The sequence below is a fragment of the Urtica dioica genome, chromosome 7 (genome assembly GCF_054948205.1).
Source record: "Urtica dioica subsp. dioica isolate 48M chromosome 7, U.dioica_male_clone48M_v1_H2, whole genome shotgun sequence".
NCBI lineage: Eukaryota > Viridiplantae > Streptophyta > Magnoliopsida > Rosales > Urticaceae > Urtica > Urtica dioica.
In genome coordinates this window covers 26,803,624-26,827,722 of record NC_142762.1, presented here as the reverse complement: position 1 = coordinate 26,827,722, position 24,099 = coordinate 26,803,624, and the positions used below count along the sequence as shown (strand labels likewise).

The 24,099-nt window shown below is 36.9% G+C and overlaps 1 protein-coding gene across 1 annotated transcript; it reads left to right on the top strand.

The window, feature by feature from the left end:
- The first annotated feature begins 881 nt into the window (after positions 1–881).
- On the top strand, positions 882–11,679 carry RGTA1 (RAB geranylgeranyl transferase alpha subunit 1). The gene is made up of 8 exons (XM_089621086.1): positions 882–1,056; positions 1,155–1,317; positions 8,519–8,679; positions 8,764–8,868; positions 9,410–10,207; positions 10,320–10,500; positions 10,784–10,970; positions 11,163–11,679. The coding sequence occupies exons 1-8, from the start codon at positions 941–943 to the stop codon at positions 11,549–11,551; spliced, it is 2,100 nt and encodes a 699-aa protein (XP_089477212.1). The 5' UTR covers positions 882–940; the 3' UTR covers positions 11,552–11,679.
- The last annotated feature ends 12,420 nt before the right edge of the window (positions 11,680–24,099 follow it).

The following is a 24,099-nucleotide window of genomic DNA, read 5'->3' as shown; positions in this document are numbered from 1 at the left end:
AAAATACCATCATCTATGTCAACAATGCTGAACAATGTTGACATCTATTTTTGCCCTTCACTATGAGATGTCAACAATGTTGACATCTCGGTGGCATTTTGGACCAAATTAATCTTTTGGTGGAAAAATGAGAAAATATTATAAAATTGATGGCAAATGGGGCAATTTCTCTTTTAATTATTTATACTTGATAATTTTAATTTTTTAAAAAATAAATTGTACTATTCTTTTAAATTTTCGTCAAGCATTGATATTGTTGTTTTTTAAAATTTTTACCTATAATCAATTTAGTATAATTTCCAGAATGTGATTAATTGTAGAGAAATTGTCACAGTTGCCACCAATTTCATAACATTTTCCCACTTTCCACAAAAAGACTAATTTTTCCCAAAATACCACCGAGATGTCAACATTGTTGACATCTATGTCAACAATGTTGACATCTCATAGTGAAAGGCAAAAATAAATGTCAACATTGTTGAATTAGATGGTGGCATTTTGGGAAAAATTAGTCTTTTGGTGGAAAATTGGAAAATATTATGAAATTGGTGGCAAACGGGGCAATTTCTCTTAATTTTATTCTACAACCAAAAACACCCGACTGAAATTTTAATGAGAAATTGCCTCGTTTGCCACCAATTTCATAACATTTTCTCATTTTCCATCAAAAGACTAATTTTTCCCAAAAAGCCACCATTTATGTCAACAATGTTGACATCTATTTTTGTCCTTCACTATGAGATGTCAATATTGTTGACATAAATGTCAACATTGTTGACATCTCGGTGGAATTTTGGAAAAAATTAGTCTTTTGGTGAAAAGTGGGAAAATGTTAAGAAATTGGTGGCAAATGAGCAATTTCTCGATTTTAATTTGCTCTAATCTGATCAAGTCTTCACTGGGTACCAAGTTTGTGTGCGCATTTGCAGAAGAGGAGAATATGCATGGAAGACCTCGCAAAGCCGCGAAGCCGGAAGACGAAGCAGCTTCATTAGCCAAAGCCCAAAAGCTTCGTTCTCTTCAGTCGCAATTCCTCTCCAACCACCACAATCGCTCGTAAGCCATAAATCGCTTCCCGTGTTTTTCTGTCCATCCAAACCCTTCACTCGTTCTGTGTATCACCATTGATTCGATCCCAAACTTTCTGGGTTCAGCTACACCAAGGAGGCTCGGGACCTGAGCGCAAGGCTTCTCGAGGCCAATCCCGAGTCCTACACCGCTTGGAATTACAGGAAGCTCGCTGTTCAGCACCGCATCGCCGAGTCTGACTCAGATCCCGACTCGCTCACCTCCATTCTCGACGAAGAACTCAGAGTGGTAATTGTGCAGCATTTGATTTCTTAGGAATTTTGTTTATGTGTTAGGAAAATCAAGCGAAGCGAATGGTAATAGATACACTGAATCTGATGCCGAGAAAATTTTCTTTTTTGCGTTTTTATTATGCTCTTACATGGTGTTAGGTTATTAAACCTTAGTTCTCTCGGACAATTCAACAAACAGATGAACCATAAACGCAGAACACACGACGATTGTTTACGAGGTTCGGCAGATAAGCCTACTCCCCGGAATTCCCCACAGGAATTCGTTGCACTAAGTCTTTCAGATCAATACACACCCTGGAACACTATCGGTTCCTCGAAGAGTCACAATCCGAGTTCTTCGATGCCACAACACAGAGAAAACTTGTACCCTAAGCTACCCGGAGAAGAAAGTATTTCCCGATCTCTCACCCGCTCAGACACTCACCAATATTCTGTGTATAAGAATTGTGCAAACCTTGATCAACAACTAAAGACTCTTCGAGATTCAACCTAGCTAGACTACGCGGTGCTTTATACTAGCACGATTACAGACTCGATGACTCGATGACTATAATTAACTCTAACAAACTTGTGCCGCGCTGGCAGTTGACTCAACAAACTCCACCTTAGCTGCCTAGCTGGCCAGTGCAACCAGAACTCCTGTGGATCATCACTCGTCCAACTAGTTTCTCTTAACTACCCCAAGCAAGTCCAAACAATGTCTGAACTTACTCAAAGGTAGCACCTTAGTCCCACAATCTGCAGGATTCTCTTCAGTAGAAACCTTCTCCAACTTGATCACATTCTGAGAAATTTTCTCCCTGATGAAGTGGTATTTGATTTCTACATGCTTGGTTCTGTCATGGAACATTGGATTCTTGCTCAGGTGTATAGCACTTTGACTATCTGAGTAGACGACTGCAACACCATCATGAAGCTTTAGCTCTTTCAGCAAACCTTGAATCCATATCCCTTCTTTCACGGCTTCAGTAGCTGCAATGTACTCAGCTAAAGTGGTTGAGAGAGTAACCACTGACTGAAGCTGTGATCTCCAACTCACGCAGCTGCCACACACAGTGAAGAAGTATGCTGACGTAGACCTCCTTGTGTCCCTATCACCAGCGTAATCAGAGTCCACAAACCCTTCAACAACAACTCCTTTTGACTTGCCCTGTTTGTACATCAACCCTGTACTTGTGGAACCTGCCAGATATTTGAGCATCCCCTTGATTGCAAACCAGTGGCTCTTACCTGGGTTAGCCATGTACCTGCTTAAGCAATTGATTGCATGAGCCAAATCTGGTCTTGTGCAAGTCATTGCATACATGATAGAGCCAACTGCTTGAGAGTAAGGTTTATCACCCATAAACTCTATATCTTCTGAAGTACTCGGACACTGATCTTTGGACAACTGGATTTGAGGTCCGAGAGGCAACTTCGTGACCTTAGAATCCTTGACTGAAAACTTGTCCACAAGTTTTTCAATGTACCCTTGCTGATTCAAGAACAGTTGACCTTTTCATCTATCTCTTTCAATCTTCATTCCAAGGATTCTGCATGCAGCTCCCAGATCTTTCATGTCAAATTCCGAGGATAGCATTTTCTTCATGATTTCAACTCGACCTATTTCCTTGCTGATTAGTAACATGTCGTCTACATAGAGTAACAAGTACTCAGCCTCTTCAATGTTTGACCCTCTGAAGTATAGACAAGTATCAAAGAAGCTTCTGTTGAAACCTTGCTTGGTAATGAAGGTATCAAACCTCATATACCACTGCCGAGGAGACTGTTTCAACCCATACAAGGATCTCTTAAGCAGGCAAACCAGATCCTTGTTCTTCTTCTTGACTTCATACTCTGGAGGCTGATCCTTGTAGATGACTTCTTCAAGCTCACCATGAAGGAAATCGGTTTTGACATCCATCTGCTCAAGTTCAAGGTTGAACTGAGCTACTAGAGACAGCATGATCCTTATGGTCTTATACTTGACCACTGGTGAGAAAATCTCGTTGTAATCTACACCTTCTTTCTGAGTGAATCCTTTAGCCACTAACCTGGCTTTGTACCTCACATTCTCAGATGCACTGCTGGCTTCTTTGATCTTGTAGATCCATTTGCAAGCTACCACTGACTGATCTCTAGGTCTCTCAACGACATCCCAGGTCTTGTTCTTGTGTAGAGATTCCATCTCCTCATTCATAGCTGTTTTCCACTTCTGAGACTCAGAACATCTGACTGCTTGTTCATAGGTCTCAGGTTCTGACTTTTAAATTTCCACTGCTGAGACAAAGGCATATGCAAGGAGATCTGTATAAGCTGAGAAGCCATATCTTTCTACAGGTCTTGAAGCCCTTCTTTCTTTGTCTCTGACTAGCTGATAGCTTGCAGGTGACTGTTGCAGGTCTTCCTGTGCTACATCTCTGACTTCACTTGAGCTGAGTTCATCACTCTTCTTGTCTATGGTCCATAGACTCTTCAGGTTTTCTGGCTCTGGCTGCACCTTGACCAGTGGAGGCTATCATGGGATTGACATCAATGCTTGTTGTACCTGCAGGGTTAGTACTACAAGACATATTTGTATTTCTAACACTAGACTCATTTAGATAAGGAAAGTTAGTTTCATGAAAAACAACATCTCTACTGTTTATAGTTTTGAAACCTCTATCTCCTTTCAACCATAGTCTATATCCTTACCTTCTGGGGTCAAGTTTTCCCTCTTTTTGATGTGCATAAGCAGAACAACAAAAAACTCTAAGATGAGATATATCTGGAGTTTTACCTGTCCATACCTCTTCAGGAGTTTTGAACTCAATGGCACTTGAGGGACTTCTGTTAACAAGATATGCTGCTATGACCACAGCTTCTCCCCAGAAATTCTTAGGTAGTCCTGCACTGAAAAGCATACACCTTGACTTGTCCAGCAAGGTTCTGTTCATTCTCTCAGCCACACCATTTTGTTGGGGTGTCTTTCTGACAGTGTGGTGTCTTTGAATGCCTTCACTCTTGCAATACCTGTCAAACACATCATTGCAAAACTCCAAGCCATTATCTGTCCTCAATGTCTTTAACCTTTTATCAGTTAAATTTTCAACAAGGATTTTCCGGGATTTGAATTTTTCTAAAGCATCACTCTTATTTTTAATAAGAAACACCCAAACCTTCCTAGAGAAATCATCAACAATAGATAAAAAATAAGAGTTACCACCATGTGTTGTATTTGGTTCAGGACCCCACAGATCTGAGTGAGCATATTCCAGGATGACCTTTGAGGTGTGACTCCCAGCCTTGAACTTCAGTCTGTGATGTTTCCCTAGAATGCATTGCTCACAGAACTCAATCTTGCTTATCTTGTCCTTGCCAAAATACTTCTGATCCTTCATGAATTGCAGTCCCTTATCACTGATATGTCCAAGCTTCCTATGCCAGAGAACTGCCTGCTGATCTTCTTTGGCTTCAGTGACATTGACTGAGGATGCTTCTTGAGTTTCCCCAATCAGATGATAGAGGCCATCCATCTTTTGACCTTTAATCACCACAGTGGAACCACATGATATCCTCATGATACCCTTTTCAATCTTGTTCACATAGCCAGAGTCATCCAAAACTCCTAGTGACACAAGATTTCTGGTGAGGCTTGGAACCAGTCTCACATTTTGTAGAATCCTTGTACACCCATCAAACATCTTGATGCTGATGTTTCCTATACCCTCCACCTGACAGGTGTCACTATTTCCCAAGACAACACTACCGCCAATGATGTCTTTGAAATCAGTAAGCCACTCTTTGTGAAAGGTCATATGGTATGTACACTCGGAATCAAGAATCCACTCGCTTCTTTGGCTGTTGGAATTCACCAGAAGAACCTCTCCACCATCATGGCAATCCCCATAATTTGCAGCATCTTTATTCTCTGTGGTGGTTGTGGTTGCTTTATCCTTCTGGTTTTTCTTCCATTTGAAACAGTCTTTCTTCAGATGTCCTGTTTTCTTGCAGTAGAAGCAAGTTCTGAGCTCCTTTTCCTTGTCATTTCCTTTGTTTGAACTGTCTTGACTCTTGGCTTTATTCTTTGTTGATTGGTTCTTGTTTGAGGACTTTGATGGACTCTTTCCTCTGCCGTAGTTGCTTTCCCCGCTTGAGTTGTTGCGTTCAGTTTTGAGCTTGAATTCTTTGGATCTAAGAGCAGACACCACTTCATCGCAAGTGATTTCAGTCAAGGATCGAAATACCGTTACCGTTACCGTTCCGAGCCTTCGAATTTACTGGGAACCGCCCGTACCGTAAAGGAATACCGGAGGAAGCGAGAAAAAAAAAGGAAACCGGTACCGTTGAACTTACCGTTACCGTGGAGGAATACCGTCAAATACCGGTATTTACCGAGGGGAATTCATAAAAGAAATATACAAAAAAACATACAAAGTACGTAGGATAAAATTCATAAAATTAAAAATAGTGTACAATGTTTCAACACACTACCAAATTACAAACACAACAAAAACTAAGTTCAATAGTACAAATCAAAAATTCTATAACAAATAAATATTATTTATATATCATTTAATGATACATATAATGATTATATTTTAAATATATACATATATATACAAAATATCTATATATATTTATATTTATATATATGTATATACAAGCAACAATGCCCGCGCCTTGCTGCGGGTTCGTTAATATATTTTATTGTTAATGAGTTATCAAATAATTGATAACATTATGAAAAATTTGAGTTCCTTAGATTATTGTTATCAAATAATTGATAACATTCTTTTTTATGAATATGACTTATTCAAAATAACACAATTATCAAACTTCACTTATTAATTCAAATGGAGATGATGAGCTTCTTTGAAAAATACTTTCCGAACGATTTTCTAAATACTTTTCGTTTTCTTTTTGTCATTTCCCTGTGGAAATAAATTATTATGTAAATAAATATCAAATGTAACTAATTTGTCATTTGATATCAATAATTGGTCATTTCTTTGTAGAAGATATCAATAATTTATCATTTCTTTGTAGAAATAAATTATTTTTGTTATCTAATTTCATCTGCCAAGGCCATAAGCGAAGTCCAACTAATGAAATAAATATAAAGTCAATCAGCAACGATTTTATTTATATCAACTGAAGAATGATGCTTTTGGCAACAGCAAAGTGATAATTAGTCATTAGTCAGCAAAGTGATAAATATAAATATAAATATAAAACAACTACAGAAAATTATGAACCGATAATTATGAAGCATATCTGTCAACCAAAAAACAATACGTGTCTTCTAAAAATATGCTACGTGTTATTCTTATCTCTTAAACTATTAAGGGTTTTCTTACGGCCTTGCCTTGGTATTGATTTGTTACCGCCGCATATAATAAGAAAAAGCAGAGAGAGAGAGAGAGGCGATCAGAAAGAAAAGAAAAGAGAAAAAGAAGAAACTTCTCGATCGTCAGACAAAGAAAAAAGAATACGGCAAAAGAGAAAGAAGACGATGGCTTAAAAATTAAAACCCTACTTTTGAAAGTTTGATCTTGAAATTTCAAGATTTAAACTCAAAATCCTCAAAAAAACTCAAAAACGACGGGAACCTCACCGGGAAAGGCGGGATCCGGCGGGAAATAGGAAGAAATGGCTGTGATGGCGTCGGGAAGTGGCCGGTTTGGCGGGATCCGACCGGGATCTGGGAAAATTTGGGCTGCGCGGCGTCGGGAAGTTGGTGACCTAAAACCGACGCAAATGAAGATTTCCAAACGGGATCCGGGCTTTTATAGCCGGGTTTTTCTTTTTTTTTTAACTGAACCGGACCGGGAAATGGGAACCGGGTTCCCACCCAGATCCCGGTCCGGTTCCCCCGGAACCACCGGAAAACTCCAGTTTTGGTGGTTCCGGTGCCGGTTAGCTTCAAAAAGGGGGAACCGGACCGGTTCCCGTCCGATTCCCCCGGTTTTTCAATCCTTGATTTCAGTGCGTCCATACTTGATTGCAGTCTTGACTTCGTTGTAGGCTTCAGGGAGAGAGTTGAGAATGATGATCGCTTGATTTTCATCGCTCAGAGCTTCTTTGTCCCCCGAATTCGCCAGCTCGATTGTCATCTTGAGAAACTCATCAAGATTCTCCTCTAGAGTCTTGGAAGTACTCATCCTGTATCCAAACAACCTATCTTTAAGATAAATCTTGTTTGTGAGGGATTTTACCTGGAATAGAGTATCCAATTTCCTCCAGATTTTTGCCGGAGTTTCTTCGCCGTCAACAAGACGAATGATCGAGTCTGTCAAGTGGAATATGATCGTCCCTGTAGCCGTTTCCAAGACTTCATTCTTCTGTTCTTCAGAGGTTTCTTCTGGCCAGATTATCGGATCGTCAAGCGCCTTTAAAAGACGCTGTTGAGCCAGGAGAACTCGAATCTTCCGACGCCAGATCCGGAAATCGCCATTCCCATCGAACTTGTCGATATCGATCCTCATGTTTGGTGTAGACCAGGAATCTTGAGGAATCACTATCGCGCGATTGGTATTGGTGTTGATCAACGACGAATCTTGATCGCTGATTTCTGGTTCGTCTCCACCTAATTTAGGTTTCGTTTCCTTGTCCGCCAGGATGAAGAATTATATCACAAACCTTCAGATGACTGGTGAGAGATCGCCAATGAGGCTCTGATACCACTGTTAGGTTATTAAACCTTAGTTCTCTCGGACAATTCAACAAACAGATGAACCATAAACGCAGAACACACAACGATTGTTTACGAGGTTCGGCAGATAAGCCTACTCCCCAGAATTCCCCACAGGAATTCGTTGCACTAAATCTTTCAGATCAATACACACCCTGGAACACTATCGGTTCCTCGAAGACTCACAATCCGAGTTCTTCGATGCCATAACACAGAGAAAACTTGTACCCTAAGCTACCCGGAGAAGAAAGTATTTCCCGATCTCTCACCCGCTCAGATACTCACCAATATTCTGTGTATGAGAATTGTGCAAACCTTGATCAACAACTAAAGACTCTTCGAGATTCAACCTAGCTAGACTACGCGGTGCTTTATACTAGCACGATTACAGACTCGATGACTATAACTAACTCTAACAAACTTGTGCCACGCTGGCAGCTGACTCAACACATGGTTTACTAGACTCGCCGAAATGTGAAAGGCAAGTGATTTGAGAAGTTTTTTTTTATTTATTTTTTTATTTTTTATTATTCTGTTTGATTAGGTAGAGAATGCGTTGAGGCAGAATTTCAAGTCTTACGGGGCGTGGCATCATCGGAAATGGGTGCTGAGCAAAGGACATTCGTCCATAGATCACGAGCTTCGTCTGCTTGGCCGGTTACAGAAGGCCGACTCCAGGAACTTTCATGCCTGGAACTACAGAAGGTGAATTCCTTGTGGGGTCGGTTTTTAGACTACGGAATCAGGGATTTGTGTCTCATTGTGTTGTTGACTACGAATTCCTCGCAGATTTGTGGCAGAAAAGATGAACAGGTCGGAGGAGGAAGAACTAAATTACACAACTGATATGATCAATGCTAGTTTCAGTAATTACTCTGCATGGCACAATCGGAGGTACATGCTACTCAGTATAGAAAATTCATTTTTCTGTCATTTTGTAACAAGTTTAAGATTTTTATTTTCATTATTTGTGAGCTTACTCAATAATTTTGCCCCTAGGTTAACCTTATAATCCTAAACATCGAGAAGTGTGATGTAAATTTCTTCGATTAACAAGTTTATATGCCCTTGATTTCGCATCATACACTAACATCATAAAAAACCGTATGACATTTTTCATTTGGGGTTAAGAATTTGTAATTAGTTAGGTCCAATATTATTATAATTTGAAGAAGGCTCACGAGTGACCATAACGAGGCTATGTTTTTTCAGATATGGGTGATTCCCTTTAGAAGAGAGTTGAAGTTCCTACGGTTCTCTCTTTTAAATTTTCTTTGCATATACTCAGTATAATGAAGTTCATATGGTTCTTTCTTTTTAAATTTTCTGTAAGATGATTGAGGAGATACATTGTATAACATGTTAATTTATGATTCTAAAGGAAAAAAAGAAAGATATATGCATATTAATATCTGTTTGCTTTATGAATTTGCAGCATACTTCTCTCATCTTTGCTAGAAAGGAAGGTTGAAGGATTGTACTCAAAGCAGAAGACTTTGAATGATGAGTTTGAGCTTGTTCACCAAGCTATTTTTACGGATCCAGACGATCAGAGTGGCTGGTTTTACTACCATTGGCTTCTCGATCAGACGGTTAAATCAGATGCTCCCCGGCTTGTTTCTTGTTTTCCTGCTAATGGTTCTGATTTTACGGTGTCTAGAGACCCCATTGGTGATGAAATCGCATCGTCCAAGTTTTTCAGTTTCCATTCTGATTCCGGAACTTTTCCACTTGTTCTGTTTTTTAGTCAAGCTGTTCAAGGTGTAAGCTCAGCTACAATAACAGTTGATTCTTCAATCTGCCCAAACAGTGACCTAATTTGGGAACCGTTGTCCACAAATAAGTCTAGTGTTGCACAAGTTTGGGTTACACATGTGAAACTCCCAAACACGAAGTGCCCTGAAACGTATCCGATGAGAGTTGGCCTAGGATTTTCACCAGGCATTATTTCAGCTAGTGGATTTCCTTATGAGCATCATACTCAGATAGCCTTCAGAATTTGTGTACAATCTTCGGAACCCGAATCAATTAAGAACCCAAATGACGAGATGTTATCATGGAGTAATGATAAGTTTGAATTGTTCGAAATTACGTCACATGAGCCCAATCTGGTTGTATCTCTGGATCAACTTACTATTAATGATGATCATGAGGTAGCAATTTCTAAATGGTGCACAGAGACTATAGATAATGAGATAGCCCTTTTTAGGGAGTTACTGTCTGAGATAGAGTGGTAAGTAAGTTGTTTTTGCTATCATTTTTATTATTCAAGATAATGAAAAATACGCACATTTTTAGCTAATTCTTTGGTTTATGATTCAAAAGTCTCCTCTTATTTTTTGCAGTAAGATTGGGAAGCTTACACTTGCAAGGCTGTTGAGTGCCCGTGATTCTATTTTATCCCAATCACCCTGCAAAACAGCTCACTCCGAAGAAGTTCTGAAACTCTACAGTGATTTGGCAGAGCTAGATAGCGATCACTCGTGTTACTACAAGGACGAAAGCAGTCTTGTGCTTCTACAGCAGGTTACTTTCTGTACTTACACCGAGAAAAATGATTGGACGAGCCATTTGGTTTATTCTTAGCCATCCGCTACTGGCAATAGGAAAAAATTACTTGGCATTAAATGATGCTTCTCCTTGTACTGTGTTTTTTTTACCCCCGACATGTTTCTGAATCCAGAATTTAAAATTGAAGTCTATTATGCCATTCTTTACAGTATCTTTGGCAAAAATTTATTAGAGTGAACTTATTAGTGCTGCTATCTTTTAAGGCCTGATCATGCTTAAATTTTATGTGATTTCCCAGGTCACTGCCAGTTTTGAGTCCCTGTCGAGACATTATTATCGCTACAGAGACTCGATTCAGTCACAGTTCTATATTTCTGTGTGTTTACGTTTAAGTAACTTATCTCTAACAAGATTGGGATCTACAGAGAAATTATTGTGGGTTCAAATGCTAGATCTCAGCCACAATGAACTGCGATCACTTGAAGGTAGGCTTATCTAACCACTGCAGAAACTCTCGTAAATAATTGAAAAAATAAAAATAAAAGTTAAGCCCAAAGGCATTAACTACACGCATTTATATGTACTAGATTGAGCCAGATGAAAGTATTTTCATTTACATTTACCACCCAAATTACACATTTTTTTCCTCCGCATTAACTCGGGGGTCTTTTGAACAGGAGTGGAGGCCTTGCAGCTTCTCTCGTGCTTAAATCTGAGTCACAACAAACTCTGTAGCATTACTGCTTTAGGGCCAATCAGACTTCTGAAGTCGCTTAAAGTATTGGATGTCTCATACAACGAGATAGGCTCACACTCAGTTGATACAGCAAGGTATTTATGTCCTTCTCCTCTGTCTCACACAGAAGATATTCGTTGCAAGTCTGAGGAAGTTGTTAGCGACGTTGCCGATGTGGCAAAATATTGGGAAGCTTTTCTAGTGTTCAGAGATCTGGATCTTTACCAATTAGATATTTCGGGCAATGCAATAACTGGTGATCACTTCAGGTCGTTGCTTACCAGGTTCTTGCCTAAGCTCAAGTGGTTAGACGGTGAATCGTTGCATTAGGAATTTTGAATACTCTTTTTCGTATCTATACTTTACTCATTTTGTTTTCTTTGACCATGTAACATGTTAAACTATCTTTTTTATAAGGAAAACATGCCCATTTATACACTGGTCTTGGAATTGAGATATCCAGCGGGTCAGTTTTACATTGATGATTACGAAATAATTGCTTTCGACTCTTCTGTAAGAAAGGAAGGACTACTTAAGTTTTTTTTTTTTCTTAAATCAGTGCTTGGTGAAGTGTTTTGAAAAGCTGGTCTTGAGAGTTAAAAGCAGAATATAGCATCTTGTAAACTAAATAGACAGTTTTAACACGTATTATTGCCTAAATATATGTTTTAACACGTATTATATATATATATATATATATATATATATATATATATATATATTAGTTAATAATTTCAAGCAGAAGCATACTGGATTGTAAATCATTATTATTGATATTCACATATTCACTCTGATTTTAGAATATGAAAAAGCAACAGCTTCACAATGTCATCGCAAACACACCCAATTTCTGTAAATGACATTGTTGCTTGTTGGCCATTTCGTTCCCTGTTTTCTCTTTGAAAGTCGTAGTGGACCATGTATTTGATAAGAACACAGGATGGGTAATTGAAATAACTACTTGTAGTTTAGGGGTGGTTTTAGAATAATTGATGATATCTTAGTCTGTAAATAGATTATATTACAGTGGATTTAGGTATGAAAATCATGAGAGTGAATTCCTTTTTATCATATTTTCCACTGGAGGTTCTTATCAATCTTACAAGATATGGTATGAACAAAATACAAAACACTTTTTTTTTTTTTTTTTTTCTTTTACAAAGGAGAGTCTGGCATTTAAGAAATGGATCTAGTAAAAGCCACCCAAAACAACCAAGAGGTTGATAAGGCTTCCGACTGAAGAGGAGATACGTATCTGAACTGCAAACACTTGGCTATGAAGAAATTGAGAGATTTGATTCCTAGGCTGACTAGCCAATCCTGAACACTTCTGGCCGCATTGCCAAATGATTGAACTGCACAATCAAATTACAAAACACTTTTTAAACCCTTTCTAGTTATGATTGCGTAGGATACAATTTTAATAATAACAGTGTGTTTAAGCTGACCTGAATTGCTTGTACTGTTTGTAGTCTGGCCTTTCTCAACGTACATCACCATGGACTGGTTAGAATGATATGAGCTCATACCCAAAACAAATATACCCAGAAGCGCATAAATGCACATATTCATGTCCACATTGTTTGACTTTGACAACATTTTCTACTATCTTCTTTTTCACTCAACTTAAAAATGTCTCTTGGAAATTTGCCTTCTTTTGAGCAACTGAATTGCAAATGATTGTTAGAAAGTAAGTGCTTTCGTTTTTTGCTGTTTAAATGAGACCTTTTAGGACCTTTATATAGTGCAAGTAAGGTGACTCCAAGTTGTGTCTTGAACACGCTTTTGGAAGTATGCAAGGAAGCATTACCTTGGTCAATACGCTTATAAGGTCTTGCATTATTGTTGGTATAAAATGATTGTTGCTATGAAATTAATCTCATTTGACCAAGCATTATAGTATTATATCATCCAGAAGTTAGATGACCAAACAATAATTTGTTGGTGCTCAACTAGGTCACATATTAGTTTGTATGGATGTAGGATTGTATTAAGAGTTTTTCATGAAATGTAATTATTTGAAGAATTGTATATAAATATTTATTTTATTTGGAATAAGCATTAAGCAAACCCTTGGCGAGCACGCACAACCTTTTATTCTCATCCTTTTTTTTCCATGTGGGACTATATATAACACACGGTATACGAGAATTGTTTGAATCTTTTTAAGTTGGATGATGCAAGGACTAAGGTGACACTACTTTTCTTATTTACATGGATAATTTACAATCATCAACATGAACATTAATATCTCTTCTGGAGATGTATATTACGTTTTGTTATCTATACTTGACTCATTTTGTTTTCTTTGACCATGTAACATGTTAAATTATCTTTTTATAAGGAAAACATGCCCATTTGTACTCTGGTCTTGGAATTGAGATATCCAGCGGGTCAGTTTTACATTGATGATTACGAAATAATTGCTTTCGACTCTTCTGTAAGAAAGGACAACTTCAGTAGTTTTTGCTTTTTTTTTTGTTTTTTTTTTTTTAATGAGTGCTTGGTGAAGTGTTTTGAAAAGCTGTTGTTGAGAGTTAAAAGCAGAATTCAGCATCTGGTGACAGTTTTAACACGTATTATTGCATAAATATGTTTTAACACGTATTATATAGATCTATATAATATAATAAGGCACAATGCAAAATTACTATTCATAGACTATTCATCTTATTCTTAGCCAATAATATCATGCCACTTCACCTCATCTCTCTCTCTCTCTGTTTTTATTACAACGCACGGAGTAAATGCAACCAAGAACCAATGGATAACATGTGTCCATTATTAATTGTCCCTACTTCATGTTCAAACAAATATGTGTGATTGTCTCTATTCCAATTAAACAACAAATATATTGGATATATTTAATGAAATATTTGACCTAAAATTAAAGCTTTCCTTATAAATCTCATTTGTAAATTTATTCAATCAAATGTTTACAGCTTTGTAGCTTTTATCAAGAAAGAGACACATAATAGAGTGGTGAAAAAATATATGTATTTTTGGGTTAGTTTATCGCCCTTTTTTTTTTAAACTGCTCTTGGGAATGATCATGATCACAAAAACAGAGAAATGTTGGACCTTGATAAGAAGTTAAAAGATTCCTTTGACCTTCTCTTTTCATGAGCATATTTCAAAGCAGGAGAATACTGGATTGTAAATCATTATTATTGATATTCGCATATTCATTCTGATTTTAGAATATGAAAAAAAGCAGCAGCTTCAGAATGTCATCGCAAACACACCCAATTTCTGTAAATGACATTGTTGCTTGTTGGCCATTTCGTTCCCTGTTTTCTCTTTGAAAGTCGTCGTGGACCATGTACTTGATAAGAACACAGGATGGGTAATTGTAATAACTATTTGTAGTTTAGGGGTGGTTTTAGAATAATTGATGATATCTTATTCTGTAAATAGATTATATTATAGTGGATTTAGGTATGAAAATCATGTCAGAGAATTTCCTTTTATCAATCTTACAAGATATGGTATGAACAAAATACAAAACACTTTTTTTTTTTTTCTTTTACAAAGGAGAGTCTGGCATTGAAGAAATGGATCTAGTGAAAGCCACCCAAAACAACCAAGAGGTTGATAAGGCTTCCGACTGAAGAGGAGATACGTATCTGAACTGCAAACACTTGGCTATGAAAAAATTGAGAGATTTGATTCCCAGGGTGACTAGCCAATCTTGAACACTTCGGGCCGCATTGCCAAATGATTGAGCTGCACAATCAAATTACAAAACACTTTTTAAACCCTTTCTAGTTATGATTGCGTAGGATACAATTTTAATAATAATCAGCATGTTTAAACTGACCTGAATTGCTTGTACTGTTTGTAGTCTGGCCTTTCTCAACATACATCACCATGGACTGGTTAGACTGATATGAGCTCATACCCAAAACAAATATGCCCAGAAGCGCATAAATGCACATATTTCTGTCCACATTGTTTGACTTTGACGACATTTTCTACTATCTTCTTTTTCACTCACAACTTAAAACTGTCTCTTGGAAATTGTCTTCTTCTGAGCAACTGAATTGCAAATGATTATTAGAAAGTAAGTGCTTTCGTTGTTTGCTATTTTAATGAGACCTTTTAGGACCTTTATATTGTGTAAGGTGAGTCCAAGTTGTGTCTTGAACACGCTTTTTGGAAGTATGCAAGGAAGCATTACCTTGGTCAATACGCTTATACAGTCTTGCATTATTGTTGGTATAAAATGATTGTTGCTATTAAATTATTCTCATTTGACCAAGCATTATAGTATTATATCATCCAATGATCCAACAGAAGTTAGATGACCAAACAATAATTTTTTGGTGCTCAACTAAGTCACAGAGTTTTTGATGAAATGTAATTCTTTTGAAGAATTGTAAATAAATCTTTATTTTATTTGGAAAAAGCATTAAGCGAACCCTTGGGGAGCACGCACACAGAAACTACATATATCGAATTATTTTCCATGTGGGACTATATATTACACACAAAGTATACGAGAATTATTTGAATCTTTTTAAGTTGGATGATGCAAGGACTAAGGTGACACTACATTTCTTATTTACATCGAATAATTTACAATCATAAAGATGAACATTAAAATCTCTTATGGAGATGTATATTACGTTTTGTTTCTTTTTCTTTTATTTGATATATATTTAAACATTTGTCCAGGGATAAAGTCTCTTATTTGTTTTTGGATGAAAATACACACGTATCTTTTCTTTCTTTTCTCTTTTTTTTTGGGGTGAACAAACAGGTCCAGGGACCTAATACACATTGGACATATCAATCAAAATCCTTTCCACTTCTGGGGGAAAAGTCAAGGTCCAAAAAACATCCGCATCAAACTTTAAAAAGTGACTAGCCAAAGTATGAGTTACAAAATTACAACTTCGAAGGTGAAAGGTCACCTCAAACAAAACTCAAGACTAATACGGGGGATGTCGGCTATAATCATATCCACTTTATTCGCCGATGTGGTCTTTGTCTTGACCAGATTCGCCACCTTCTGACAAATCGGATTGTATCAAAATCTTTATGGAGCTGCCTTGTTTAGTCTCTTTCAACCAGAGACGGCTCAAGGTCTTCGGGGGCCTTGGGCGATACATAAGAAATGAGCCTTTTAATAATAATATTTCAATAAATTAAGAAATGAAAATAACACATTGTAATATTATCATTTCAAGGTTCTCTAATATACTCTTTTTTTTTTTTTTTTTTTTTACTATCTGTACTCGAATATATTAAGATTTTTTATTTTATTTTATTCATTGTTTTAGTTTTTGTTTGACCATTTTGATCAAATATAACAAATTTTTCAACTGCTCTTTTTTCTATTCAACAAAGTCTTCATTCTTTTTATTATTATTTAATTATTAGACACATCTATTATTTATTTTCGAAAAAAATTCATTTCACAATTAAATAAAACGTGCCAATATGTTGACAATAAAAGGTACATCCAACGCAATATTTATAAAATAACAAAACAAACATGAATTCTTTTAAAGAGAGTCATTGAGAGATAAAGCTTGAAAAAATGTATCCAAAATATACCTTTGAAATAGACTCTTTTTTTTTTTTTTGGGTAAACTAGCAACGTAACCATTTTGAAACATGGTTTTTGGAATCTAGCCAACGATTGGTAAATTTTGCAATCTAGCCATTTACTGAAATTTACGGATATAAAATACCTAATTTACCCTTTTTCTTATACTTACTTGATCAAAATATTAGTCCACGTTTGATCGGTTTGAATTGTATACAGCCAATTAATTTCAGATTTTTATGCAATTTAATTGGATATTTAGCTAATTTAATAGGAGATTCGGTGATGTAATTAAAAGAGAAAATTTAATGCAATAAATGCACAAAAAATTTACCATAATTAACAGAAATTAACAAATCAGCGGAGATAAACAAAAATTTACAAACATTTACACTGTATTTGCTTACACGGCTATAATTTCAGCAATTAAATTTCAACTTTTTGAATCCATAATATGAGATTCGGTGATGTAATTAAAAGGGAAATGAAATATTTATTTGATTGAATAAGTCAAACAAGATAATGAATACGCGTAATTATGATAAAATCCCGTTCAAAATTAGAAAATAAATTTGGAAAACAAAAATACCGTATTAAATGCGTATTAAAGGAAAGGAAAGAAATCGGCTCTACCTGCACATATGTAAATTTACCATAATTAACAGAAATTAACAAAGCAACGGAGATTAACAAAAATTTACGAACATTTACACTGTATTTGCTTACACGGCTATAATGTTCATTAAAGAAAAAAAAGCTCAATAACCAACTTTGCCAAGTATAGAATTTTTTTTAAAATTCGAAATATAAACTGAATATAACAAATTCGGCTACAAAACCAAGTTTCAAAACGTGGGCTAGTATTTTTTAAACCAAACCAAGGCTAATATAGTAAATATCATCTTACATAAATATGACACGTCATCAAATTTGGCTAGATTCGAAAATTAAACGAAACGTTGGCTAGATTACAATTGCAACGTTTGATGTGACTTAGATCGACTAATTTTTTTTTTTTTTTTTTTATTCTTATTTGCATTTCTCTGTACTCTTTTTTCTCTTAACTATCTGTGTTATTTATTTATTTAATAGTTGATTAAATCACTTGAAACAACAAACTATAAATAGGAGATTTTTTATTTATTTTTTATTTTTCATAAAGCCATAGTTGATTAAGGAAATCAACATTTTGAGCTTTTAAAAGTATTTCCAATATATAAGTGGACTTGGAATAGTTTATTAAATCTCCTGAAACATGAGAATTTTTTTTATTTTAATAAAGCCATAGTTAATTAAGGAATACAACATGTTGAGCTTTTAAAAATATTTCCAATATTTAAGCGGGAGGGAGCGTAAAAACATACGTTACGTTAGAGTGCTGACCAGCTTTTTGTGCGAAGACCAAAAAATGAAATAAAGGTCCAACAAATGCTCTACTGCTATTTTTTTTTTCTTATGAAAAATGGGGCCTACTTCTGAGAGCGGCTTTGGGCAATTGCCCCTTTCGCCCCACCCTTGGGTCGGGCCAATTTCCAACCCATGTTAAATGGCAAAAATCTCACCAACTCAAAACCTAAAAGATGAACAAATGGAACAACAAGCGCAACACTCACATTGCATTATAAGTAAACGATACAACATATTTGAAATTTTTTTATGTCAATTTTATAAGAAAAAAGTAGAAACAAGTCATTTAACCGTGCAATATAAATTCAAAATGAGACATGGTTATTTTGGCTAGTATCTATCAAAGGTGCTGCCATATCTGAGGTTCACAAATGGTCCCGATGTGCTTCTTGATGAACTACCACTTTCGGAAGTCACCAAAGGACCTGACCATGATGATGTTGCTGTCATAAAGCTGTGGATGAGTGTCGGCTTGAAGAGGGGCCACAAAACCATATCTCAGAGCAAACTCAAATATAAGCCGAAGGAAGAGAACATATCACCGTCAATGGACTTGGTCAGATGGCTATAAACCAGAAGATCTTCTTCTACAACCTGTGGTTCTCTGACAATTGGTTGTCTGATCAGGTATTCATGTGTGTTAGTAATTTTTAAAATAAGTCTTGTTATATAGATCATTTCATGACAGATGTGTCACGGACTCTCCGTGACACATCTGTCACGAAATGAACTGAGTCCGTGATACATATGTAACGAAATGATTTAAGTCTGTGACAGATGTGTCACGAAATTATCTGACTCCATGACAGATTTGTCAAGAAATGATCTGAGTCCGTGAAAGATGTGTCACGAAATGATCTGAGTCTGTGACAGATGTGTCACGAAATGATTTGAGTCCGTGACAGATGTGTCACAAAATCACCTCATTTCGTGACAGATTTCCCAAATTTATAACTTCCAAGAAATAATTTATGTTTTTTCGTGCAGCATATTGACGTCGCGATGTATTACCTTCGCAAGAAGAAAAAGGCTGGTTTGCTATGTCTCTCTTTCACTGTCATGTCAACAATCTTCTTTAAGTATCTTCGAGATACTTACACTTAGTTCAACGCTAGCCAAGACCCGGGGGTATTCTTAAAGAAGAAACTGAAAAAATGCGTTATCGACCAGATAACCGGGGAGACAGGATCAACGGAACTAGTAGACCCATGGGGTGGCATTGATGATGTCTTCATTCCTATCATAGAATCCGCGCACTGGTATCTCCTTATTGTCAACGTACGTTCGACGTCTATAACAATGTATGACTCCATGAGTTCCACCTCTAGACATCAGACGCTTGTGGACACTAAAGTTAGAAACGTGGCCACCATTTTACCCTTTGTTCTATACGCTGCCGGCGTTCTACACTCTAAAGATGAAATATTCAAGGTTGTCCACTACGATCAAATACCACAACAAGACAATGGGTAAATTTGTAATTCTTAATTTCACATTCTTAATGACACATTTTAGTTTACATATGTTTTTTTTCCTTTAGAAATGTATGTGGCATGTTTTTGATCAAGACTGCCGAGTTTTTGGCACACGACCTTCCGTTGTCAGATTTGAAACAAGAGGACATGTACATGCAGAAGATGACCACCAAACTATACCGACACGAAGCGCTTAAACTACAAACACATGGAAATGCCAATATGGATGCTACCTAAAATTATGTTTGTATGACTGTACGTATGTGTTTATAACTGTATGTATGTGTGTATGATTGTATGTATCTGTTTATAAATGTATGTATGTGTGTATGATTGTATGTATCTGTTTATAAATGTATGTATGTGTGTATGATTGTACGTATGTGTTTATAACTGTATGTATGTGTGTATGATTGTTAACACTCGCGCTACGTAAAGTACATGATTTCATTTTTAATGTGTTGTACGTGTATATGATTTTTATCACTCGTGATACTTAAATTACTTGATTTCATTCCTCATGTGTTGTACGTGTGTATATGATTGTTAACACTCGTGTCTCTAAATTAAATGTTTTGTCAAGAAATCACCTCATTTTGCGACAGATGTGTCACGAAATGAACTGAGTGATTTCGTGACACATCTGTCACAGACTCAGTTCATTTCGTGACGCATCTGTCACGAAATGAGGTGATTTCGTGACACATCTGTCACAAAGTGGATGCACTTCGTCATACTTCTGTCACGAAATGATCTCAGTCCATAACAGATGTGTCACGAAATGATCTGAGTCCATGACACCTCTGTCACGAAATGAGGTGATTTTGTGACACATCTGTCACGAAATGAGGTGACACATTTGTTGCTTTATAAACCATTCTTATCAATAAACCCAACACCAATAAAGTTCAAAACATTGAAAATGGAATATACACCAAAACACAAAGGAAGTTCTAAACATTAAAGGATAATCAAGAAAACATAAAAACAAGATTGCCAGCGAATCCACTATCGCTTATGTTTGGTGTTGGAGTGGATCCAACCCGTGGAGAAAGGTTCCATCCGTTTTTTTATCCTCAAATGGCTCCTGAAAGATCTCAAGTACAAGATTCAACTTGATCCAGTTCGGTTCGTTCTTCCTCAAATGCAACTAACATCGCAAACTTTCATTGTCGTCTATGGCTGGCGGTATAAGCCAGTCAGCTTGGTGTTTGACGATGATTGAATGGGTTGCAGGGGTCACATTCAACCGAGCGTACAATTTTTGCATCAAGCTTGGGTAATTCAAGCTGGTAGGCAGTAAAAGCGTAAGAATACCACTCTCTTGGTATATGCTCGGTTGTACCCACTTTCCGCTATGCTTAGCATATAAACATATTTCCGCCATCGCTGTATACGTTCGGTCACATTAGATATAAGTATTAAAACAAGGTTGTTAACATTGAAATACATCCAGTTCGTGACACATGTGTCACGAAGCACATCCACTTCGTGACACTTGGAAAAGTCGCCGCAAAAAAAAAAAACTCCATTTTTGGCGAACTAACCACTCACTAATGCATTGGAACCACTTTCAAAATGAATGAAATCACTTAACTTCATATTTGTTAAAAAGACGACGAACTAATCAAAATATGTTTGAAGAGTTTTTGGATCTTGACCCAAATCTCCTTAGCAACGAAGAAGATGAGTTCATGGTTCCACGGCGAGAAAGAAGATGAGCCCAACCCCGGCCCACGTTGAGTCAATGACCAACGAAGAAGATGTGCATATTTATTTGGGAGATTGGACTTTTAAAATGGATTTAAGATTCAAACCTACGATTTGCAAAAAAAAAACGTCATTTGGATTCCGGCGAGCAAGATTCCGACGACCCTACGACCCACGTGAAGAAGGACTCTGGTGACCCTCGTGAAGAAACCTCCGACGACCCACAAGCGGAGAAGGAGGGAGTGTTGTTTTTAAAACTAATTGGTTTACTGACTAATTAATGTGTCTTGAGGGTAGTTAAGGAAAAAAATAAATTCTCTCACCTACTTCTAGTACTACTTTTGTTAATTTTTGAGTTTTGGGCTACATTTGGTAAGTCACATTCAATTTGTATTAGTAGTGTCAATATCCCAAATGGCTATTTACCTAAGATTTACCAAACGTTGGCTATTTAGCAATGTCAAACATTTAAATTGGCTATTTTCTTAATGGAGCATTTAAATATATGTTTTTGTTTTGAAAACATAGATATTACTTCTGAGCACATGCATAGAAAATATTCACGTTACAATGATACCTCAGACTGTAAGCTTGCGATGTGTCTCGATCTTGAGTCGCGAGTGTTAAATTTTCTATGGTTTCAAATGGATCATACCGGAGAGAGGATATCCCGTAATGCTACGATCGCGATGGAGGCCCTAGAAAATTGAGGTGGGTGGTGTGATATGCCGTGCTCTTCCTTTAGCTGAAGGAGAAGATACAAATGATGATATGTAATGAAGGCGTGTTCCTCTTATTAAGTGAAGAACATAAGAATTAGATTTCTCAAGTTCTTGGACACGTTTTTAGAGAGAATGTAATTTAGCATAATTCTAACCTTTGTTTGTGAGATGATATATGAGAGAGAAAATATTTTTTCTTCCAGCCTAGAGAGAAATGAAATAAATCATTTCTATTTTTGTTGTGAGTGAAAATGAGTTTCTCTTGATTGTGAGAAAGAAAGTGAGGAATCAATTTGAGGGCATTTGGATTAAATTGAGTATTTGAGTATTTTGTGTTGCCATGGTAGCATTTTCTCTCTCTTGATTTAGTTGGTTTTTTGTTGCTTGGGCTTGGGCCCCAAGTTTTCAATGGAGCAGACAAGTGGGGGGTCTCGGAGGTCGTGAAATGGCTTTCCGGGGTCTTGGAGGCCGCGGAGTGGCTCGTCGAGGTTTCGGAGGCCATAGAGTGCCACTCCCGGGTCCCGGAGTACGTGGAGTGGTTCGTCCTCCTTGTCTCATCCTAATATTTTCTTTGTCCTTCTTGGACTCGTCGGAAGTCTTCTTCTTGTTCTCGCTGGACTCGTCGGAAGTCTTCTCCTCGTTCTCTTTTTTTGGCCTCAATTCCTTCTTATCTTATCTCCGTCTTTGTCTCTGTCTTTCCCTTTTCTTGGTCTCGATTCCTTCTTCTCTTATCTCCATTATTGTCTTTGTATTTTTGTTGTAGTTGTAGTTGTTTAATTTCTCTCATTCTTGATTTCCTTTGTTGAGTTCTTTTTTTTTTGTTCTTCTTTGTTGTCTTTGACTCTTCTTTGACTCCTTCTTCTCTTCGTCTCGACTCCTTCTTCTCTTCTCTCCGTCTTCATCTTTGTATTTTCTTGATTTTTTCCGTCTTTTGAGTGTTTTGAGAGCTTTGAGAGTGTTGAGATTTTGTTTATCTTTTTTCTCGTGAAATTAGATCTCCTTTTGTTGTGTTGAGCAAGAGGGTGGAGTGATTCGTCAGGGTCCCGAACGCCGTATTATGATTCGTCGGGGTCTCAGACACCATATTGTGATTCGTCGGGGTCTTGGACGCCGTGGAGTCGATTGTCGGGTTCTGGACTCCGTGGAGTGGATCGTCGGGGTCTTGGACGTTGTGGAGTAGCTCGTTGGGTCTCAGATGCCGTGGAATGGCTCGTCGGGGTCCCGAAGACTGCAATGAGAGTGAGCTTTGAACGTGAGCCTTGAAAGTGAGCTACTGTCGTTTCATTCTCGTTGTTTTTGGGTTGGGGTATCGTTTTTTAGTGGTGAAAAATGACGGCATAACATTATAAAAAAATTTGCACCTCAAATTAAATAGTAATAGATGTACGTGGGACGGTCTAAAATTCATGCAAACAATTTTAATGTATATTCTTGTTTTAAAAAACGTAGATAACTTCTAACAAAAAAAAACATTTATAAAAAAATACTGTTCATGTTACAGTGATCTCGTATCTCATTTTAATATATTATAAAATAGTGAGAATTCTTATTGCATTTAGATTATATCGGATGGTGATTTCATTAGTTCTACCCTTGCTGTCCTATACGGCATTTCATTATTTACGGATTGGTGTTACTAACATGGAAGTCAAAATAGTTATTACTTATTAAATTTTCTGCAAAATGAGGTGCTACGTGCACGGTCCGGTCCGGTTCAAAACCGGTCAAGAAACCAGACTGGATCGCTCAAAACGGTCTAAAAAAATCCAAATCGGATCGGACAAAAAAACTGTGAACACCGAACCGAACCGGACCATTTTGAACGGTTTGGTCCGGTTTAAACCGTTTTGAACTGTTTGGACCGGACCGTTCTAGACCGTTTTGGACCGTTTGGACCGTTTTACATAATTAAACAAAAAAACAAAACTATTAATTTTCTACGAAAACAAAAAAATATATAATCATGTACGGGAGAAAAATACATGCACAAATGTCTAATTTGGCTAGTTG

What these genes read in the sequence shown, in the direction of transcription:
- RGTA1 (XM_089621086.1), top strand. Translation starts at nt 941, where the DNA reads ATGCATGGAAGACCTCGCAAAGCCGCGAAGCCGGAAGACGAAGCAGCT. An exon ending in TTACTGTCTGAGATAGAGTG is followed by an intron (nt 10,208 to 10,319) that starts GTAAGTAAGTTG and finishes TATTTTTTGCAG; the next exon opens with TAAGATTGGGAAGCTTACAC. An exon ending in GTCTTGTGCTTCTACAGCAG is followed by an intron (nt 10,501 to 10,783) that starts GTTACTTTCTGT and finishes GTGATTTCCCAG; the next exon opens with GTCACTGCCAGTTTTGAGTC.